Below are 21,081 nucleotides of genomic sequence, written 5' to 3'. Positions count from 1 at the left end.
AAGAATCCATCCTGTTTTCCTGTTAGATAGTCCCTATCTTATTAAAGCCAAAGACAAATAAAGTTAAAACAAGTCACCATCATCTAATGCATAATGGTATTAAAATAAATTACTAACGGAATTTGGATGCCTCAGTAGTAAATTGTAATCACCACTTTTGCAGCTCAGGTCAGTAGGAACGAAGTGATTGGAAACACATGAACAGAATTCTGCTCTGAAAGTGGAATCAGTCAGGGAGCAGTAAGATCATTTTATAAGCACATGGAAGAGAACTATCATGCCTAAACAAAACAGAATACAGAACTGAACTAACTACACAGACATTCCAGAAAAAATTTTGTAACAAAACCACCAGTCTGTTATGTAAGAAAACATTTCTTAGGCCTTTATTTACAAAAGCTTTAAAAACAAATACCCTCTTATGCAAATTATTTGTTGTTTAAAAAGGACCACCCAGTTACATCATTGTAACTCAATGAAAAAAGGTGTTCGATTTTTTGTTTTTAAGTACAAGGTAAAACGGAATAATTTGGCGAACATTGAGATTTTTCTACTATTGATTTCCGTGTCGAACACGCACACATACGCGCGCACGCACACACAGGCACACAATGTTGCACATTCCATCATTTCAGGCTAGTATTTAGCTATTCAATACCAAAAATCCTTCCTGCACAACTGCTCAGTACACATGCTATGCAGAGTTAAGAACGTACTTTAGGGTCCTTTAAAACAATGTATCTAAAATATATTGCTAAGATATACTCAAAAATAAACTAGCATTACACTCCTCAGGTAACTTTATTAGCTATAAGTTATTTATATTTTGTTGTTTTACAACAAATATCTGTAACATCTGTCTTTGTAGCAACTACAAAAAAGCATGATTTAATTGTCCTTCTAATTCAATTAAATAGTATTTTTTCAGATCTTTGGGTTTTATCTTGAACTAAACTGACTTTCAAAAATCATCAAGTACATAATAAATATGACTTCATAAAAAATTTGAGGTGTACATTACTAGAATAAAAGCTAGGAAGTTAATCAAGGGAAGTGTGCCATTACAAAACTCCTACTATTCCAATATCCTTCAACTCTCAGCTTAATGGCAAAAATGCTAAAGTAATAGCTGTTCTTTTCCTGAAGGGTGTAAAGCTGTTTTTATAAGCTTCTTTCCCCCACCACAGAGCAGTTTTAAAGCAGCAGGCCAACCAGCAGTTGACATGTGCAGGATGTCTTTGAAGACGACTGAACACTAGTAAAATAACAGCAGTTACTATGATTTCAGTAGTTTGTTTTGCTCGAACAAACAGAGGTTATGCAGCAAGTCACGTTCTGTGGGTTGAGATACCAAGGAAATACAGCACGAAGCTGCTGAACTTGGCAGATGATTGTTTTCTAGCTGAGGGCAAAAGAAAAAAGAAAACAAAACTTCAAATAAAACACAGGATCTGGGTCAAGAGTCGTTCTCTAAAGTGCAAATTTGATGGTCCACAATCTTGAATAGCTAAAACGCCTGCATACTGGAAGGAACAGACATGAATGGGGAAGTTAGTTACAATCAGTGCCAGTTAATTTGTAGAAGGGAGGGGAAAGAGACAAAAAACCAGGAGATCAATATAGGTAAGTTTACCAGACTGTTCATTATGATATAACTTTCCCCTTCTCTCTGCCACACTGATCCTATACATGCTTGTTTACAAATGGGCTAGTTATGAGGCCAAAATGTAACCCAGAAAATTTTACATATCAATAGTAGGATCAAAATCTGTGATAGGAACAGTCAAGTTTAGTACATAGAAAGGCAGAAAAGAAAGTGTGCTGAGAAAGGGGGAAAAATAGCCTTATTGTCCAAGGGGTTCAACCAGAGATAAAACCTATATACAAGCACATGGAGGTCAAAAAGATGGCCTTTCATTTCATGTCATGACTGTTTGTTGGCTTCTTCTTCATATGCATTTCCTGTGCCATTTTGTACATAAGATGACCCCGAACCAAGGCCGTATAAGTGGCCACAATATTTGGCATCGTCAATGTGATCTTCAAAGAACATCTAAAGAGTTAAAAGAAAGACACAAATTATTGCCAAAGAAAAGGCTCAGTTTAAATAGAACTACAGAAAGGCTTTAAAATGTTACTTTCTTTTTAGCCTAAGATACCAAATCCCAAGGTGCAAAAGATGATATAATTAATGTAACACACTTAACACGTTATCAAGATGCACTATATGACACGATTCTTTAAAGTAAATCTGTGAAGGCACACAATCAGTCTTCCTGTGCACCCTTCCTGATAAAATGGCCAAATGCAATGTTTTGATAGTTTTGTATTATCAGCTATCACTCACTTTTCTGCAAGTGTAACAAAGATATTTCTCCAACTGATTTCTGTGGAGTTTCTCAGAACAGGCATATACTTAGCATCCATCATCAGTGCCTGTACTCTACCTACTCCTCAGTGTGGGAGTTTTCATCATACTCTGTCCTGAAATGGCAGTATGTATCGATTTATATTATAAAGGTTTGGGGTGGGGAGAATGTTTGAGCACAAAATGCATTATGGAGTTTAGAGAAATGCAGAAAGATGCATTTCCAGCTAGCTCCTCACAGAGGGGGACTTCATTTAATAAGGAACAACAAAATTAAAGTAAATTTTATACTAAGACTGCATTTACACCTTACAAGTCTGAATTGCAAACAGAACCTTTCAGTGGAAGACATACGAAATCCCTTCCACCTTTCAGCCTCAGGTTTTCAAGCAAAACCACAAATTACCCCACAAAAATAAAAAAGACACACACGTACACAAAAATTTTTCACCCTAAAAACTTCACAGCAACCCTGGACATCCCAGTGGCTGACATTCTGAGTCATCATCAAAATCAGAAATCTAAGACAGCCACAATCACGCAGGAGCAGTGTGGACGCAATACACAATCTAAATGTAGAGGACTGCATATACCACACAGGCTGTAAAACTTCTCCCTTCAAGCTTTGCTCTTAGCAGCAGAGTCTGGATGACAAGTTCTGTACTGCAGGAATTGGAGACCTCAGTTAAAAGTTTTAAAGCCCCCAGCAGTTCTTGCAAAAATAAACAGGTAGGAAAATCCCAAAACAACTCTACTGTTGTAGTATCAATATTTAAGTATTTCTGATGGGACGAAAAAGATCACTAACTTTTTTGGCTGGCATTCCCAAACTCAGCAAGCAAGTTGAAACTCCTTCACCGCAATTATGAACAAAATTTTGTACCTCTAAAAGCATTGTAAAATGAAGTTTTTGTCACGCAGAAATACATTGTTAAACAATGAAGTCTACTGAAAAGGCTTTAAAAATACACATTAAATTTAATTCTCTCTGCTGACTACTGTGTCCTTATCTAGAAATGCTGTATTTGCAAAGAACCTGAAAGTACTGAAAAAACTCATCATAATCAATACATCTTTGTTGGCTTAATTAAGCAAGTGTTTTGCACTAAAAAATCTCAACGATTTCTACTTCTCCCAGTAAGAGCTTTTGGTAAACAAATTCGAGAAGATAATTTGCCATGTAACACAAACTGCATCTCATTAGAGAAACAATCATGGGTTTGAACCTTTTCCTCTAGAAAACTAATTTGAAAGGCAGTCTCTTAGGCATCATTCTCATCTACTTTCCCTTCCCCTTTATTTGTTTTGGATTTTGTTTCAAATTCAAAAGTGAAAGATTAACAATACCAGGCAGATGGCCATTAGCCACACTGGGCTTGGATCGTACCAGAAACACAATCCTTTCTATTGCATCTGTAGCCCATGACCTGCTTGACAACTACAACAGTTCCAGTAGAGGCAGAACAGAGTGTTATGATGAGCAAACCAGCTTAAATCACAGCATTTATTTTTCACCTGCTGTCTCACTAGTATTTGTCAGGAACTCGTGCTCATTTTCTCCTTTATACAAAAAAGCTGGATTACAAGAAATAGACACCTCAGCGTACAATCCTGAACCTTATTAAAAATGAGGTTTCCTATTGCCATCTGTTTTGACATGGTAAATGACACTGAATTGCTGGCAGAATGCCATGTTCAGATGCACTGGCATTTGTCCAGTGCAACTGCTTTCCAGAAGAGGTCCGTTCAACATTTGTTTGTTCTGCTAATGCAAAATATCCTAATATCTTCCTGTTGTACAGAGACAAGTATCAAGGAACAGTGCAGCTTGTAAGACGTGGTTTCCCTTGCTGCAAACCTTGAATTAATTGATCAATGTATAATCTTTTAGAACCGAGTTAATCTGTGCTTTACTCAATGGTAAGGAACAAATGCATGGACATTCTCCACAGCAGCCTGAAAGTCATTATTTAATATACCTATAGCCTGCAAGTTTAGCTAGAAGCGGCCAGTCAACACTCTTTCCCCGCCTCTAGGCCTGTCACAAGCAGCAGTGCATACCAGCTAGGTATTACACTGAGCAGAAGCTCCAAAAAAACCCCCCAAAACCTGGCTTGAGTATGGTCACCCAGAAAGGAGTCTCGCTCCAGCAGCTCATAACACTGCAGCAGCCACCTAAAAAGAGGTACCCTGCAAAACAGGGAAGGAAAAAAACCCAAAAGCAAAACCCCACAAAAAATCCAAAAGCCAGGCATAGGCTGGAAACAGGAAGCAATACTCACTCACAGCAGCTAAGCAGTAAACCAGTGGGGCTGGTTCACGCTTATTCTGTGGAAAATGCAGGTGGTCTTATTTTTGTCAAGAAAGGAGTGACCCCTGAAGCCCTTCAGAGACCTCCTTAAAATACAGCAGACTTATCAGAATCAGCAATTCCATCTGACTATCACAGCACATTACTATCATGGAGATAAAACCAACACATCCACCTACTTCTCTCATTTTGAAAAAGGCCATTCCTGTGAGTAAAGAATCAGATCCTGCCTGATGCTGTGGTCCTATCCTTTCCAGCTCTAACTGCTCAGCCACTTCTTGTAATCCACCCTGAAAAAGAAAACATTTTTGTTAACTGCTGAAAAAAATTGAATCAGAAAACTGAGTAGCTATATTTGGGAAAATCTGTTACACAGGTCATACAAACTCAGGTATATTTTAACATTTGCACAGTAGCTGTAACAGTTATTATACTAGATAAATGCACACCTGGACAATGAAACTTTCAGTATCAATAGCAGCATTAGAATTCTGTGTCAGTATTTATTAAATAAAGCAGTATCTGTGACCAACAAAACTACTACTCCCTCATGTTCCAGCTTTTCCAGTAACCAGATGTCATTACTTAACAAAACAATTCCTTCAAGATGCTGAAAGGATTGGCAATGCTGAAGAACAAAACCAGGTGTTCCTGTACTCCTTCTATTTGAATGAAAGTTTAAAAGGTAAAAGTGTTGTTCTACAAACATAAGAATTCAAGTGTTTACAAATGAGGTGCCCATATGCCTCCATGTGTTAAAGTATCTATGCTTCCTTTGAAACAGACCTTTTTCTTTCCACTTACCTTTCAACAATTAAGTTGAGGGTTTTTCCACTTCACAAAAACTGAGAGTATCCTTAAGTATCTAGAACACTACAGGGAGTCCAGGAAAATATTACACAGCAGGCATTTTAGAAACCAGGTGGTAGAGTAAAAAAGGAAGAAAGTGCCCACTCCATCTCTACAAGACATTCTACCCCTCTTTAAAGTTTGTTTCATTAGCTGACATAAAAGGCTAGGAAAAAAACCATGCAAAAAAATTCAGTGTCTTGCAACTAGTTTTCTAAGATACTAAAATCCAATGGTATAGCCAGCTTTTCAGTTAGAGATGTATATTTAACAGTCACATGTGTAACGAAGCCTACTTAAAAAAGTATATAAACATCTCGCATACAAAAAGGGAACAATTTAAAACTGTAATTGTCTGCTTTGAATGTTGATCCATGGTTTAAAAGGACAGACTGTGAAGCTGTAGACATAACTAAAAGCTGCAAATCTATCTGCTTTAAAGGTAAAACTTCTCCAGTTTTGAAACTAATTTTCTTCCCAATAAGCTTATGTGAAAAACTAATGCCTTAACTGTAGAATGACTAAATAAACCTCTTTTTAGCGCCGCCCCCCACCCCCAATGGTAATAACCACTCTATGTAGAAGCAAACCCATCAGAGGCTGGTTTGGTTTCACACAGGTAACACAGATCACTTGAAGGATAGACAGGTTACATTGTAACTGCAATCTCTTAATGCTGTAAGCTACACTGTGAGCACATAATTTTGTACTTTTTTTTTTTAATCATTAAGCCATGAAGCTACTGGAAATAGACTAAAGCACATGCACACTCTTTAAGGTCTAGAAAGATTTAAAAAACCAACCAACCAAACAGCAAAATCCTTAGTGCTGCCACAAGCTTTGCAGGGCAAAAATGTTGCACAGAGGCAATACTTTTAAAGAAGGACTGCCCAGTATCCCAGTTCACCTTTCCTCACATTCTTAACCCGTGTCAAGTACAGGAAGGTAAGCAATAAGAAGCAAAAGCATAACAGTCAAAGTTAAAACTCAGAGCAACAAAAATAAAGTCTGACCTGAAAATCAGATCAAACATTATGAAAATTCCTGTGAATCTTATGGCAACAGGTTTGGGCCCAGGTTTTAGTTTTGTTTAAAAAGATGGAAGCTTCAGTAGTGACATTCCCAAGTAACACCTACAAACCAACATGAAAACCTAGTATTGATATGGCTAGTTTTATTCTAGCTTGAGCAGCAGGAATATAGTTTACAGAAGTTTAAGATAAAAGTAAGTCTATACAGTTAAGCACAGAAGCTAGCTTGCTTTATTTATGTGCTTGCAGTGTTCAGATGTTGTACCTAAACATGCTCAATTATTTAGTTTACACTGTCAAAAACATGTGGAGGGCTGGTGGGCAGGGGAAAAAAAAGCACATATCCAATACAGGCATGTTCTCCACTTTCTAACTCCAATAATGAGCTGTTAGAGTTAGCAACAGCAGTTAGGCCCACACCCTTTCAAGGCACCATTTTCTGCTCCTAAACCCTCTTCTTCCTCAAGTTGCAAACTAGCGGTGCCTCATCATCAGATAGTCTTACAGCTAGCAGAACCTACTCTAGCTTCAAATAACTTTGAAGAATCAAGAATAAAAATCAGTAATATTTACACAGCAGCTGCAAGCTCTGGAATGTAGTTCAAAATTTACAGTTAACAGCAGCCTACAGAAGAATGCTTTGAAAATAGTGCTTTTAATGGTATATATCCATTTATAAATATATCACACACCACTTTTGTGTGGAACTTCTTGGTCTATAACTGCAATAATTACAGAATAAAATTTGTCTGTCTCTGAAAATTAATAAGCTACTGAGATTCTCTTTCAGGCAAGACTTTTGCACTCCAAGTAAGAACATTTTTACTCTTACAGGAGAAGGACAAATTCTTTCCAAATTTTCAGAGTACTGGTCTTTCAAGAAAAAGGCCACAGAATGATTTACATGACCATAGTCAAACAGCAAATCCACTTCAAATTCTCGTTTCATGCCACTGGTACCAGAGTTCACTGTTCTGTACAAACCCCCATATAAAAGCAAGTTTCCAACAAGGTCTATAAATCTACAGAATTACTTAGAGTTGCCATTACTATCAAAAGGTTTGGAATAGTCTACATAGAAAGATTTTTAGAGAACATGCAAGAATTTAACCTATGCTACATTAATATCTCAAGTTAACTCCCAATCTGCGTGCCAGTAAAGTAGATTCATGTCCATTTAAGTTAACATACTGTAAATTCACAGACTAAATTCCACAAAAATAGCACCAAACAGCTTCCTAATCCTGAAGCATATTTCTCTTCTCGATGCCACAAATTCTTTTTTGGGTGTGTGGGAGCAGGAAGTGGGAGACCTACAGCAAGTCAGTGACTTTCATATGAAAAATAACTTAGACAAGTCAATAAAGGACAACTGCACAGCAGTTCAATTCACTGCAATTTAATAAAGATTGAAAGTGACACACATTAGGAGACAGTGCATGCATTTTTAGTCACAACACTGAGCATTTAGCAATTTGTTTTAGACAGCTGCTCTCAGTACAGTACAAGTTCACCATCATTTCATCACTGGTAAATTTGGATGGGTAGGGTAGTCCACATCCCTTCCCCTGCTGTCATTGCAAGTCTGCGGGTTAGGCGACAGGATCACGATTTACTGCAGGAAAGCTGACCTACATATTCAGCTGGGGGGGGAGGGGATAAAAAAAAAAATCACCCTTGTTCTTAAAGTTTGCTGAAATAAGACCTGTGAAGAAGGTTTTTCTTGTCTTCCAAAAAACATCAGTGTCTCTAAACAATACAGGTTACACACAACTATGTCTTAATAAAGTGACAGGAAATACAATCCCCTCCTCCCCAAACCCAATGGGAATGTCACCTCTGGAACAGTGACAGAGAACATCATTCTGTCACCTTTCCTACATCACTGAGGTTGGATTATACACTCTGTTCTTGGTTAAGTGTGTCGCCACCACTAAGACACCAGATGCTTTACTTTGCTTCACAAGGAGTGAGAAAGTAAGTGTGGTTTTTTTGGGGTCCCTCCCCCTCCTTTAAGACTCCTGAAGCTTATTAACATTTCCTTTTTTCTTCTGGTCTCTGTGGAGAAAAACTGTTTCTAAGATTTTTTAATACTCAGCTATTTGCGCTGCTGATTATACCAATAACAACTCTAGATGAACACAGGTAATTATACTTTTCTTACTAACTGGGAGGTCTCCATTTTCAACATTAATTTGATTAACAAAAGGATTCACAAAATTTACTTCCCACACAAGTAGGCTACTACTTAGAAGTGACATACTCTATTAGTTTATCTCAGAAAGAAACAGATGACTATAAACCCCACACAGATCACTAGTTCAGCACGACGAAGTGGCAAGCCATCCCTTAGTTAGGCTTTGGTTGTACTACAGTCAGTGTTCTCTTTTTCATGCAGGTTCTCATTAAGAAAGCCTAGAGAATCGAATTACTTTCCATAAAAGCAGCAAGTCATTAATTGCCTCAGATGAGCGATGCACCTCATTCCAGCAGCAGTCCAGACTCTTACAGTTCTTTGGCAAGTAAAGCTGTTAGCAATCCCTGTAGCATCTTTCTTTCACTTGCTGTCTTCCCCTTCACATACTTAGTTCCAGTTTCCATTCATTCTCCAGTGCAATAAAGTATCCAAATTTTATGCCTGATAGAGTAAGCCAATTAGTATCCCAGCTGGCCTGACATGAGAGATTAGTTTCTAGTACTGCATTTTTTCCTAGAAGTCACATGTTGTCCCTGAACATACGCTGTTGTTTATCTTTCCTTATGGGGCCATCTGAAACATTCTTCGCTCCATTCCTCTTCCCAAGACACTTCCACAGCATCATCGTTGCCATTACCTTTGCCAAGACGACTGCAGTCCTTTAGTGGACTGCACAATGAGGAAATAAGAGTATATGAAACCCATCAATTCTTATGGTTCAAGAAGTGAAGGATTCATTCCAAACATGGGTTTATCATCTGTCAACAAAGACTGGCCACTGTAAATACAGTATCAACATGCTATTTTTAACTGGTAAGCGGTTATAATAATTGATGTGTGCTCCTGCCTGCTTCTATCAATAGCCTTTAATATTAAAAATATAAAGCTTGAGACAACAATACTTAGTAGGTATTATCAAAGCAAAACCAAAAGATAAAAATATAGAAAGTAAGTATTTTTAAGCAGAAAGTACTCTGTCTCCAAACCCAGAATTTGTTCTGAGCCATTAACAGATTACTTACCTTCAGATTTTTGCAACTCTTCATGAGATATTTTACATCATAGATGACAGGGAAAAACAATCGCAGTATCTCAAAGAAGTCCAGCTCTTCTTCAGGTAAATTAGAGTTTGTCAAGATTTTGATTAGATAGCCAAAGTCATATCCACTGCAAATAAATAACAAAAACAATATAAGCAAATAACTTAGAAGCATCCTTCTCGCTTCCAACATCAAGACTTCATTATACATTAACAGTACACTTGGCCTAATTTCAATGCAATTAAGACTGACTCTTACAAAAGACTAAGCCTCAGTGTAAATGGCCCCATTGCAGATTCCAGAGAAAACATTTTAATTTAGTCTGAATGAGGCTGAGTGAAGCAAAAAGATCTGCATACAGGAGTTTCTCTAAATCCTGAAACAAGGTAGTGCTGCTGGGGCTTCATCTGATAACAAGAACTTGCACCAGAAAGACACCTAGCTGGATCCTTTCACACAGATGGGAGTTTTTCACTACAAACTGAGACAGAAAGACTTCTACAGTTCTCAAAATCCAGAAGATTCATGAGTTTCCAGAGCCAACACATGTTTATGCCTGGAGGCAAGTATCACCCTCAGCAATGAAGAAGAGCAGATTGTCTTTCAACTTTCCCAATTAAATCAGCACACAGACAACTGAAAAATTTAATAGCTTGTAGACTATTACTCTGTATTTGCCTCCGAAAAGAGTAAGTTGGAAAAATTTTTGTGTGTACATGTAAGTCAGCAGGAGGCAGCAAGATAAACAAGCAGTACAGGTGTGATGGAAGAAACTGAGGTATTACATTGTGTGAGTGATGAAGAGTTTGGGAAGACTTCCTTCTCAATAGTTTGACTGCAGAAAGAGGACATAGGAACGAGGTGTGGCAGTAAAAGGGGAAACCATGTACTTTTACAAAGGGTTATGAGAGGAAACAGAGGGTTTAAAGCATAGGAAAGACAGATGTCAGGTATTAAGTAGGACTGAACACCACAACAAAAAGCAATGATGACTAGTTATGCTTTTCCCTGGGAAGGCAGAGATTACAAGCCAAATTATTCATGATTTTATCATGAATCTGATCCATTCTGATCCCTTGTACTTGCAGTATTGCTCATGCACATATGCACTGAACTAGATAGAGGAATGATACGTTCTCTTCTTTATTACTACGTTTGCATTGAACCAAATTAGTTGCTAGGTTTTATTGACATGCAATTTTAAACATGCCTGTACTAACAAAGATGATGAAAACACACAGCAGAGCTGCCTCTACTGAAGGCTGCATCAGTTTTGCTGCTTAAGGAACCTTAGCGTATAGCTGACAGATAATTCAAGTAAATGGGTGGCCACCACAGACTCTTGAATTCCCCATTTAATACTTCTTGGTTACGTGAGGATCATACTCAAAACTGAGAATTTTTCAACTTGGTAAATATTGACTGAGATCTTTAACTGTGAGATGAGTAATACAGAAGACAAATCAGTTAAGAGCACTGTACTACTGATCCTGCAGATATTTAGTACCCACAAAGACTGGTGATTTCTGACATAGGCTCAAGGCTTTAGCTTGCATACCCAGTGTAAAGAGGATTGCTTTTTGTACCTTTTGTATACAATGGGGTTCTCTACACCATCTTTACCTTATGAATTTCTAGACAGAGGGTAGAAAATCTTGAACATACTGGGAATAAATGGATTGTTTGCTGAAAGTCCATTAATACAAGATACACAAAAGGAATGGACTATTGCAGCTCTCCCATGGGGGTTTCCAGTGCTCTAAACAGGAATTTCATGTTGAATGAATCCCACACTGCATCTGGTGCTTTGAAGCTGTGCTGGCAGCACTCCAATCTCCACAGCAGCAGCCACTGGCCACAGAGCAAAGGAGCCAAAGATAAAGGATTTCAGCCAAGTCTTACAAAGTAAAAACCTGTAGTATACTTGGCAAAAACAGTAGCTTGGAAGCTTAATTTTATTAGATCACCTATTTGGGGGGGGGGGGGGGGGGCAAACTGAGGGGGAAGCCTGTATTGGCATAAAGCCCTCTATAGAAAAGGAAAAGAAAAAAGCCGCATTAGTAAAAAAGAAAGATGCAAAAAAGACTGTTCAGGATTAAGCGGACTTACTCCTCTAGAGATTAGAAAGCTTATTAACTCACTGAATATCTGATATCAGTCATCCTTGTAGCTCAAATGTAACAGCCATATTAAAACTTTTAAAGTGAAGAAAACAGTATTTTGCTCCTCTTAAAAAATAAAAAGTTTGATTCCCCTCCTCTTCCAAAAAAAGTTACATACATGACTGAATTACTAGAAAACACATGCTCTCAAACAATTCCAATTTCTGTTAAGAAAGAAGTACTGTAAGAAAAGTCAAGATTCATTTACTGTTTGCACTGAGAGGGAGCAGGCCATCATAAACCTGCCATTTCGATGAAGAATTATATATATATGTATATATATTTTTCCCTTGGAGATTGAAGCAGATTCTTTCACTCTGGGATCCTCATGCAGAAGAAGAGAACAGGATATCTGAACAGTGGATTTAACAGGCATGATTACCCTTCCATTGCATGACAGCATTCAGTCAGGTATCTATTCTTGGATCCTAAGCACGGGTTAGTTTTAGTCAGCTCAACCAAATGATATCTCACATTCCTTAAGTTCCAGCTGCTTACACTTAGTCCCATTGTGCTCCTAACAACCATCAGAAACCCACTTTACTAATCACAATACAGTATTCAAGGTATTTACATAATCTTTTTAGTATACTTTTCAGGGGTAATATGCTCCAGCCATCCAAGCTTACACAGACATAGGAACTGTCACTCCAATTCAAGACTATAACGTATCTAGTTCAAAAATTGAGTGGTCACTGCTGAATACTAACAGAAGGGTAAGAAAGTCCACAGTGAGCAATTATGTAATTACCTGCTCATTAAAGAAGTTTTTTTCTAATCCTCTAAGAGGCAATTAGTGGTTGGTTTATACCCTGAAGCACATAGGCTTCCTTTCCTTAAAAAGCTTTCACCATTTCCAATATAATCACCTAAAGTTACTTAGTGCAGCTAGCCACAATCCCTGGAGCTATACAGCAACATAAGCACTCTTACAACCTTTATTTTTTTTCTTTTTTTTTCTTTTTCCACTGAACATGGACAGCTGTAGGCAACAAGACCATGGAAAAGATCAAATGTGCCTCTATTTCTTTCCCTTACTATCCAGAAAGAATTCAGATAGCCAATTAACAATGAATTCTACAAGCACCAAGTCTCTGAAACAAATCAAAACCTGACAGAGCTGAGAAAGCTTTACTTCATTTTATAACCGGCTAATAGAAATGAGCCAACAGATTAAATTTTACTGAAATCAGTTAGACACAAATGATTATTGAAATACAATAGCTTGGAACTTTCCAGCTTCCCCAAAACATCTGGGTTAAGAGGCACGTTTGCGCAGAGCCTCCAAAGGTAGACTGAAGAGGTTGCACACAGGTGGACACTCAAAGCTTCACCAGATCAGTTAGTTCAACATCCACAAAAACAGTGTTTGAGCTGTTCCATTTTATAACTTGCTAGACTGCCAAGCACTCAGAGCTCTCTTGACTGCAACAAGAATTAGAAATTTGGGGCTTCCCTCTCCTCTCTCATCCACTCAAATACATTTTAACACACGCAAAAGATTTGATGGAGTCACTTATGAAGTTGCAGTAAAAAGAGTCACTGACAGTGCAAATGTTTCTTTGTTCATGCCTGGCAGAACTGCAGGTCCACACAGATTTGCCAATACATCAGGATGCCAAGGCAGCTACATCAAATGCAGAGATAAAAAGCACACAAAGAAAACTATTTGAGAAGCTAAGAGCTTAGAAATAAACTACTTAAGAGTTCAAGGAAATCAAAGACTGAGAAATGAAACAAAACCAAAACATAACCTCACACTCTAAGACAGGAGTAATTCTTCTCTGCCCACTTCCTAAGAGACTGAAATTTTGAGGGTTAGTAGTAATTCAAGCATTTTATGGAAGCAGAAGCAATAGTACAGTCAGTAACTATCAAGCACAGCTTTTTCAGCAGTCAAAGAACTACTGCATGGAGACCCTACATGAAACATTTTCAACTGAGCTGTCCCGCTGTTTTAAGTTTCCACTAATAGAATATAATCACAATCAACCTAATATTTGTTTAGAAACAGCTGTTTACTATTCTTTGTGGCACACTTTATGTGACCCATGCTTATTTATAGCTTTGTGCAATCTTAGCTTTCTCAGAACTTAACCCACTACTCCAGGGTTTTGTGCTCAAGATAGTATCAACATGCTCTGTCAAGCACAAAAGCCTTTAAACACTCTCTGACTTCAAGCAGAGTTGTGGATAATCAGTTTTTGACAAACATTTGCTGGAATAGCATTTTCAGTGAAGCCCACAACAGAAACCCACTTTAGCACAGATGAAACTGGACTTCAATAAAGCCATTCCAAAACCCCTTCATAAGCCGTGCTAGTAAAAGTGACATTATTACACTTAGTTTGCACTACACTTTGACCAGCATATTAGTCAGGAATCACACACAATCAGTATAAATATGCTTGAAAAAGAATCCCTAGTGTAGAAATGGCTCAGGTATTCCTTTTGCTAGGACAGCTTACACTTGGCCCTTAAAGTTATTAGGCAATATTGAAAAAACACTGTTTTGTAGCTGCAGCTGCTTCTACATGGCAGAAGCTGTTGATGTACTAGTTACACACATAACATGCCTCCCCCCACTTCTCTCGAACCATCTAAGTTATTTTACTGTAGTCAAGCGTAAATCACAAATACGCATATAAGAGCCCAAAATAATGGGTTTAAGAAGCTGAAAGGAACTTAATTCACTAATTCAGCCTTTGTAGTTATTTTGACACGGCATTCTTGTTCCAGTATTTTTCCCCAAGGTGCCAACCTAGTAGCAAGATAGCAAGAGTAAGATTATTTAAGAGTCATATTGTGAGTCAAGACAGCTGCATGTGGAAGATGTAGGCAGATTAGGTGACAAACGTTCTCAAAGAGGATTTTTTTTTGTTTGTTTGTTTTTTGTTAACTGTCTTTTCTCCCCATCCCTCCCTGCCTTTTGGAAGTTCAGGCTAACACTTGCTTTCCACAAAGCAAGTCAAAATGATGAATTTGCAACAGGCTGTTATATGCACCTTTCTACTACTGTTTTACATTCCTTGCTGAAGCAGCCCTTATTTTTTCAGTTGGTTAATAACATAAATACTTCTCTAATTCCATGTGACTTTCTCTCCTCCAACTTCCCCCCCAAGATTTAATACTTAAGGATGAAAAATTGGGGTTTTTTTCTAATTTTGTCATCTACATATTGCCACCCACCAAGGTACCATGCATGATAAACAAGAATAAGGCTGTAAGGAAACCACTAGTCTCAGCTAAAACATTTGCTCCACCTTTGTTGACTTGCTTAGCAGCCAACATTTAAGATGGTAACTTGAGGGCATTACATAGCTAGCAATAAGCCTTTAAACCCACTGCTGCTTGCAAAAAGTGCAAATTATCTCTGGCATGTAGTTGGCTATACAACGACTACTGCATAAGTTTTAAAGTGTTCAGTCTTATTAATACCTAAAGATCTTTTGTATCTTGACAGATTCATAGAGATTTAGCATTCACATTTCTATTTCTACTTGGAAGATGAGTTCCTGTGATGGAATAAATAGTAAAATATATTCATTACTGCAGCTAGAATTAAGGCTTATCAGGGCTCTCCTCCTAAGCTGAGTAATTTTCATCTGCCCAGATTACCAGATTTAAAAGGAATTTAAAAGTGCTTTATAAAACTCTTCACTGATAATTCTGTGGCTTCTCCCATGAGACAAACAATATTTGCTCAAGATTGCTTAGGAATAGTTTGCTTTTATCATTATTACTATTATTACTTGCATGTGTGATATTAAAAGATACAATGCCACCTGCTGGCTTAGGAGTTTCATGTTTTTCTGGTTTACAGTTTTCTATTACAGCGTAAACACCAATAATAAAACACAAGTACCACCATGTTCACTCTATTCTTCTGAAACAGAATGGTGCTATAGGTATTACAGCAGAAATATTTTCTGAGTCTTACCAACCAAGATACATGCTATATGCACTATCAGATGTACACCACTTAACACATGAGAAGTGAAATCCAAGCTCTAGAACTCAATAATCAATACTGAAAACTCAAATACTTAACATGCAGAATTTACCTATGAAAGGAAAGCCACTTCACTCCTTCGCACAGTACAACTCCTGATGTCATAAGCAGTTCTGCAAAGTACTGTGTCTCAATTCCTTCTTCTTCATGCTTTTTAAACTGGATACCAGATGTTGTCAACAGTTCAATAGAGTCCTGGGCATACATATCTTCTCTAAAAACAGAGAGGAAAAGTAAATTTTCAAAATCTACAGACCTCAGTGATTACACACCTGGTAGCATTTCTTTTTTGCTACTCATTCCACAGACTTTACTAGCACAGAGCAGGAGCAACTTCACTTTCTTCCATGTTAATTACAAAACCCCCCCCATTTTTCATAGCTTTTGTTAACTTTCACTAGCATTTTGCCATTCCTGGCACCTCCATTCTTGCCTCCTTCATAAAAAAAACTAGTTCCTGCTCCTCTCCCAGTTACCTAGAACTCCCCTTTTGCAAATCTACAGAGGATAGCGAAGGTACGAATACAGGTATTTTACTGAATAAGATCCATTACTTGAACTGTGACGACTTAATTATAACAGTTGGAGCACTAACATGTTACATTATAGAACTAGGAACAGTACACTCCAGACCCCAGTGCTGCGTTAGTTCTGTGGATAGTATTTTCCCACACATTTCTTGTAATTTAAGCTTACATAAATGTTTAGACACACGCTCATCAAAACTTCCTTCTCACTACAACTGGAAATTGAGTACTTGCTCCATCCAGTCAATCCTTAAAATTCAGGTAGCCTAATGTTTTCTTTCTAAACAACCAACTTCAATAGCCATATTTTGGGTCTAAAATTTAACAAGATGGAAAAAAATTCCTCTATGCCTTGTTTGATCCCCTCTTATTCTTGTATTTATTCCCTTTACCACTAACATTTTTGTAAAGTCTTAAGGAATTTGTGATAAAATAGATAGGAGTTTTTTTTGCTAAAGTTTAGTCTATATCATGTTAACAAAGACATAGAATGTTTAACTAAAAAAGAAAAAAAATGCAAACATGGCTCTACTTAGAAGATGATATTCATATTACTGTCCACAACAGAGTATTCTACAAAGTCTCTTCAGTGTATGGTTTTCAATTTTAATAAAAAAAAAAAACCAAAACACAAAAAACCCAAAACAGACACGACAACCAATATATCAAATTTGACTATTAGATTCAGTCATAGACTTATATTCCTTATTCCTAATAGCAAGTCATCATTCATCAGAACATAGAGATACATTCTCAAGATGTGTTGTATCTTTTTTCCTCCCTCCCACACAGCTGCTCATTAGTTCTCCAGCTTTAAGGCATCAGCTTCCCAACACCTGTCCATCTCCACAACACATTAAAGAACCTATCCAAAACAAACATGACTATTTTACAAAAAGAAGTTTTAATTCTAGTTTGTTGCTCTGCACTAATCAGGTGGATAGTTAGAGAAATATGTATGCTCTTTAAAAGCACACTATAACACCACCTGGCTGGAACCACACACAAAAAATTACCTCCTAGGAACAGCCAACAGCTGTTTTGCTTTAGGAACAGAACACTTGGCACAGTGCCACTTCCCAAAAGGAAGTTTAGAAACAGACAAAAATACGTAATTTCTCCACCCATGTAAAAAAAAAAAAAAAAAAAAAAATCACGTTTCACACAGCACTTACCTAGCTTACCTTTTTGTACAAAATCCCCCCAGTGAACAAGTAACAAGTTAGTTAGGTGACTACCTGTATCTTGCCTATCTACGCAGCATCTGGCACAAATGGATAGAAAACTACTTTTGTTTTCAGTTGCTTGACATTAAGTAGACCTTTGAAGCTCAGAAAGGAAATAAAACATAACACAGACTCTACTTCCCAGATCAGTTTGGAATTTATTCATTCATTCTTCCTCTTTCTCCTATACTTAGTACGATTAGCATATTCTTCTATTAAGACAATGGATAACTTCCATGCTGCATTTATATGGCCAGGTAAGTTTAGAGATACCAAAATATCAAATCTGCACTTCCTTTTCTTTCAAGAGGTGCTTCAAACAAAACTAAAAAGAGCATGTCATTCCTCAGACAAAACTGATTTGCGACAAGCCACAGCATTGCTTGTTTAGAAAAACAGAAAGATCAAGAGAGACAGCAGCAGCTTTTTTCTTTGTAAGAACCCCAATTACTTTGAAAATAAGTCTTTTTATCTGCAGAAAAAAAAAAGGTCTGTTCTCTAAACCTCCTTTGTAGGCTGCAGTTTTAACTCATGTATACCAAGCTGTCCAGTGATCAGCTTGTAACACAACTGCCAAAAAGCCCCAAGCCTTCAACACGTTTAAGTTTGAGAAGTGTTTGCACTGATACGCAACTCAGGCCATATGAAAACCTATCAGACCAGTTATGTTTACTTCAGGAAAAAATTCAAGATACTAGTAACCTTGTCAACTACCTGCTAAAGCTATAATTAGAACTCCACAGAAGTGTCTCATCCCCCTGGAGAAGTTAGGTTTATACTTAAAGGTTTATCACCGATAAAAATCACATTGTGAAATAAAGTTTACAATACTATTCCAACAGACAGTAAAAATCAGCTTGCTTTTTAATCAACACTTTACACAAAATAATCCAGAACAAAAATCTCCACAGGAGCTAGGCTGTAGAATCAATAATCCCTTTCAACATATTATAGAAGAAAATTAAAATACAGTAGCTTAATAGAATAAGTTGCTTTGAAAACACAAGAAAAGCTGCTGCAGTATTAAAAAGTTGACAGTATTTTACCTAGAATATTATCTAGAACTTGTAAGCCTTTTAACAAGAGTAACGTTATTTTAAAGAGGACAGAGCACACTTACTTTAGAACTTGCTGATAACATTTGTCATATTTCTTTTTCAGTCACTTCAGTAACTTTACATTTTTTTCTTCACATGTTGACTTTTTCCATTTCAAAGTATGCAAAGAAACATGTAACTTCTATAACAACTAGTAAGAGTTAAACTAAGTTCAGCTAGAAGCACTCTGAAATGCTAACTAAGAAAATGCAGGGCTAACTCTTGCACTAAGTATAAATGCCTCTTCTTAAAACTTTTGCTGAAATTGCTTAGCATTTTTGACCAAATTACCAACATTAAGACAGACCACACAGAAAAGAGGGAAGAAAGCATGTGTTTGGCTGACAAAAGTTTTCCTCGTATAAAGTATCTATCATATTCCAATCATATAGATGAAAAGAGTTGCTATAGTTTTCACAACTAATAATACATTTTCCGTAAGTCAGAAACATGCATTCAACAGCACAGACATTTAACACTTACGTTAAATTAAATTTAAAATTAAATTGCCAAGTTGAAGTTCCTGGAGGGTATTCTCCTTGCTCATTCATAAATGTCAGTCCTAGTTGAATTATTTTTAGCAAATCTACATTGCAGCGTAATAATTGGTACTGATAGTCTGCGTTGCTTCTGAATTCTCCAATAGGCCTTGCAACTACTCCTGGAAATTCTGTATCCTGTAAGAACACAATTAAAACTTCAACAAAAGACACCTATAAAAATTTACATTACTTATTTTTAATAAAACATATTTCAAGCATCTAACAGTTTCATAGCTGAAGAGTGCTGTGTGTAAATTCATCTTTTAGAAAGGTAATAGATTAGGAACCTAACGTTCATACAGCATTAATTCAACAGAATCCACTATTAAGAATCCACTATTCTTTCAATGAAAATGGATGGACAAGTTTATAGCTTTAATTTACTAACATCAAATGAAGTCATTGTGGTTTTTGGCGGTAATTTGCTAGATAAATATCAAGTGCCCACTTACCATAGCTACATAGTTATACTTCCGTATAACTTGACGAATTTTCTTCATCTCTTCATCCAAGTTACAAGCCCAAACTTCACAGATTCTCTGGCTATGGTCTACGGTAGCTGCTGGCATAGTGGGGGGCTTCAGAGACCATACATCAAAAGTTACACTTCACTGAGGACCAGTTTCATAAAGAGGACTTTATTTTTTTAGCCTAAGAGACAAAGAAAGCAAAGTATCAAAGTGTAAGTTTTTATTCTTTATCTGAAAAAACGCTTAAAACACCAGAATCAAGCTTTATTCTTCAGAATTTCATAAAAGCAGCACAACGTAGCCACCAAAAAACACGCGAGTTTCAGCTATGTGAGTTCAGATTACTCTCCGAAACTAAAACCCTACGATTTTGTCAGGAACTTTATTTCTTGCACAAAGCCAGGCAAACCGGCAAGGCCCACTAGTTCAACAAATAAAAGAGATACCTGAGCCCACAAGCGTTATTTCCCCACGGGTCAGGAGAGCACATTCCTGTGGATCCCACGGCTGCGTGCAACATGAAACGAAGCGGCAAAGTGACTATTAGCGTTACGCCAAACTCGGGGACACTGCGGACGACAAAGAGCCGCCCAGGCAGGCGGCCTCCCTGGGCAGGAGCAGCTCTTTCAGCCCGTACGGACCCCGCTAAACTGGAGAGCGGCGCGAAGGCACCGAAACACGGTCCAACCGACTCGGACTCACGCCCCGGCTGGGTTCCCGGGCACCTCCTCACGGGTACAAGGCCTTAAAAGCACCTCCAGCAGCCGCAGAGCCCGCCCCGCGCGGCGGCAGCCCTCCATGGGTTGCAATGGGGAAGGGCTTACCCTTTGCCCCCCGCCCCGGCCCAGCGCAGGGAGAGGCTCCGCCGCCGAGCCCGCCTACCGGCGGCCCGCGAAAACACCACCCGCCCCCAACGGGCCGCCGCGACCGCCGGCAAGGCCGCAGGGCCTCCGCGGGGCTGCCTCAGGCCCGAGCGGGGCACGGTTAGACCGAGGCGAGGGGGGTACCGGACCGCTCTCGGATCCCTCGCCCCGCCCGGCTCCCCACGGCCCCCGCCCGCCCCTCCCTCCCTCCCTCACTCACGCTCTCGGGCGGGCCGGGCCGGGCCGGGCCGGGCCGCGGCGGGTCTGGCGAGGCCCCGCGGCGGCCCCGACGCCCCAGAGCCGCGGGTCGCCGCGCGAGACGCAGGAAGCGCTGCCCCCGCCGCCCCGCCGCACAAAGCCATTACATCATCGCCGCGCGCCGCGGC

General features: G+C 38.5%; 1 protein-coding gene across 3 annotated transcripts; it reads right to left on the bottom strand.

The window, feature by feature from the left end:
• Positions 1 to 357: 357 nt before the first annotated feature.
• On the bottom strand, positions 358 to 21,069 carry CNOT7 (CCR4-NOT transcription complex subunit 7). Of its 3 annotated transcripts, XM_069789289.1 has the most exons (8): positions 20,916 to 21,069; positions 20,279 to 20,339; positions 19,815 to 20,013; positions 19,304 to 19,497; positions 16,023 to 16,184; positions 9,779 to 9,923; positions 4,859 to 4,969; positions 358 to 2,053 (listed from the first exon to the last, which is right to left on the bottom strand). In XM_069789289.1, exons 3-8 carry the CDS (start codon positions 19,929 to 19,931, stop codon positions 1,925 to 1,927), a joined length of 858 nt encoding a protein of 285 aa, XP_069645390.1. In that variant the 5' UTR covers positions 19,932 to 20,013; positions 20,279 to 20,339; positions 20,916 to 21,069; the 3' UTR covers positions 358 to 1,924. The 3 variants fall into 3 exon arrangements, with proteins under 3 accessions (XP_069645390.1, XP_069645380.1, XP_069645370.1); XM_069789279.1 differs by lacking the exon at positions 20,279 to 20,339 and having other exon boundaries at positions 20,912 to 21,069; XM_069789269.1 differs by lacking the exon at positions 20,279 to 20,339.
• Positions 21,070 to 21,081: the final 12 nt, after the last annotated feature.

The sequence above is a fragment of the Haliaeetus albicilla genome, chromosome 1 (genome assembly GCF_947461875.1).
Source record: "Haliaeetus albicilla chromosome 1, bHalAlb1.1, whole genome shotgun sequence".
NCBI classification, from domain to species: Eukaryota; Metazoa; Chordata; class Aves; order Accipitriformes; family Accipitridae; genus Haliaeetus; species Haliaeetus albicilla.
Note: the sequence above shows the minus strand (reverse complement) of the source record. Positions and strands in the feature narration are given on the sequence as shown.

Bases quoted from the DNA above. Each gene is read 5' to 3' on its own strand.
- CNOT7 (XM_069789279.1), bottom strand. From the start codon at position 19,931: ATGCCAGCAGCTACCGTAGACCATAGCCAGAGAATCTGTGAAGTTTGG. The intron at 9,924-16,022 runs GTAAATTCTGCA...ATTTATTTGCAG, and splicing joins AAGTGGCTTTCCTTTCATAG to TGGATATGACTTTGGCTATC. The intron at 2,054-4,858 runs GTAGGTGGATGT...TTAACTCTTTAG, and splicing joins CCTTTTTCAAAATGAGAGAA to ATGTTCTTTGAAGATCACAT.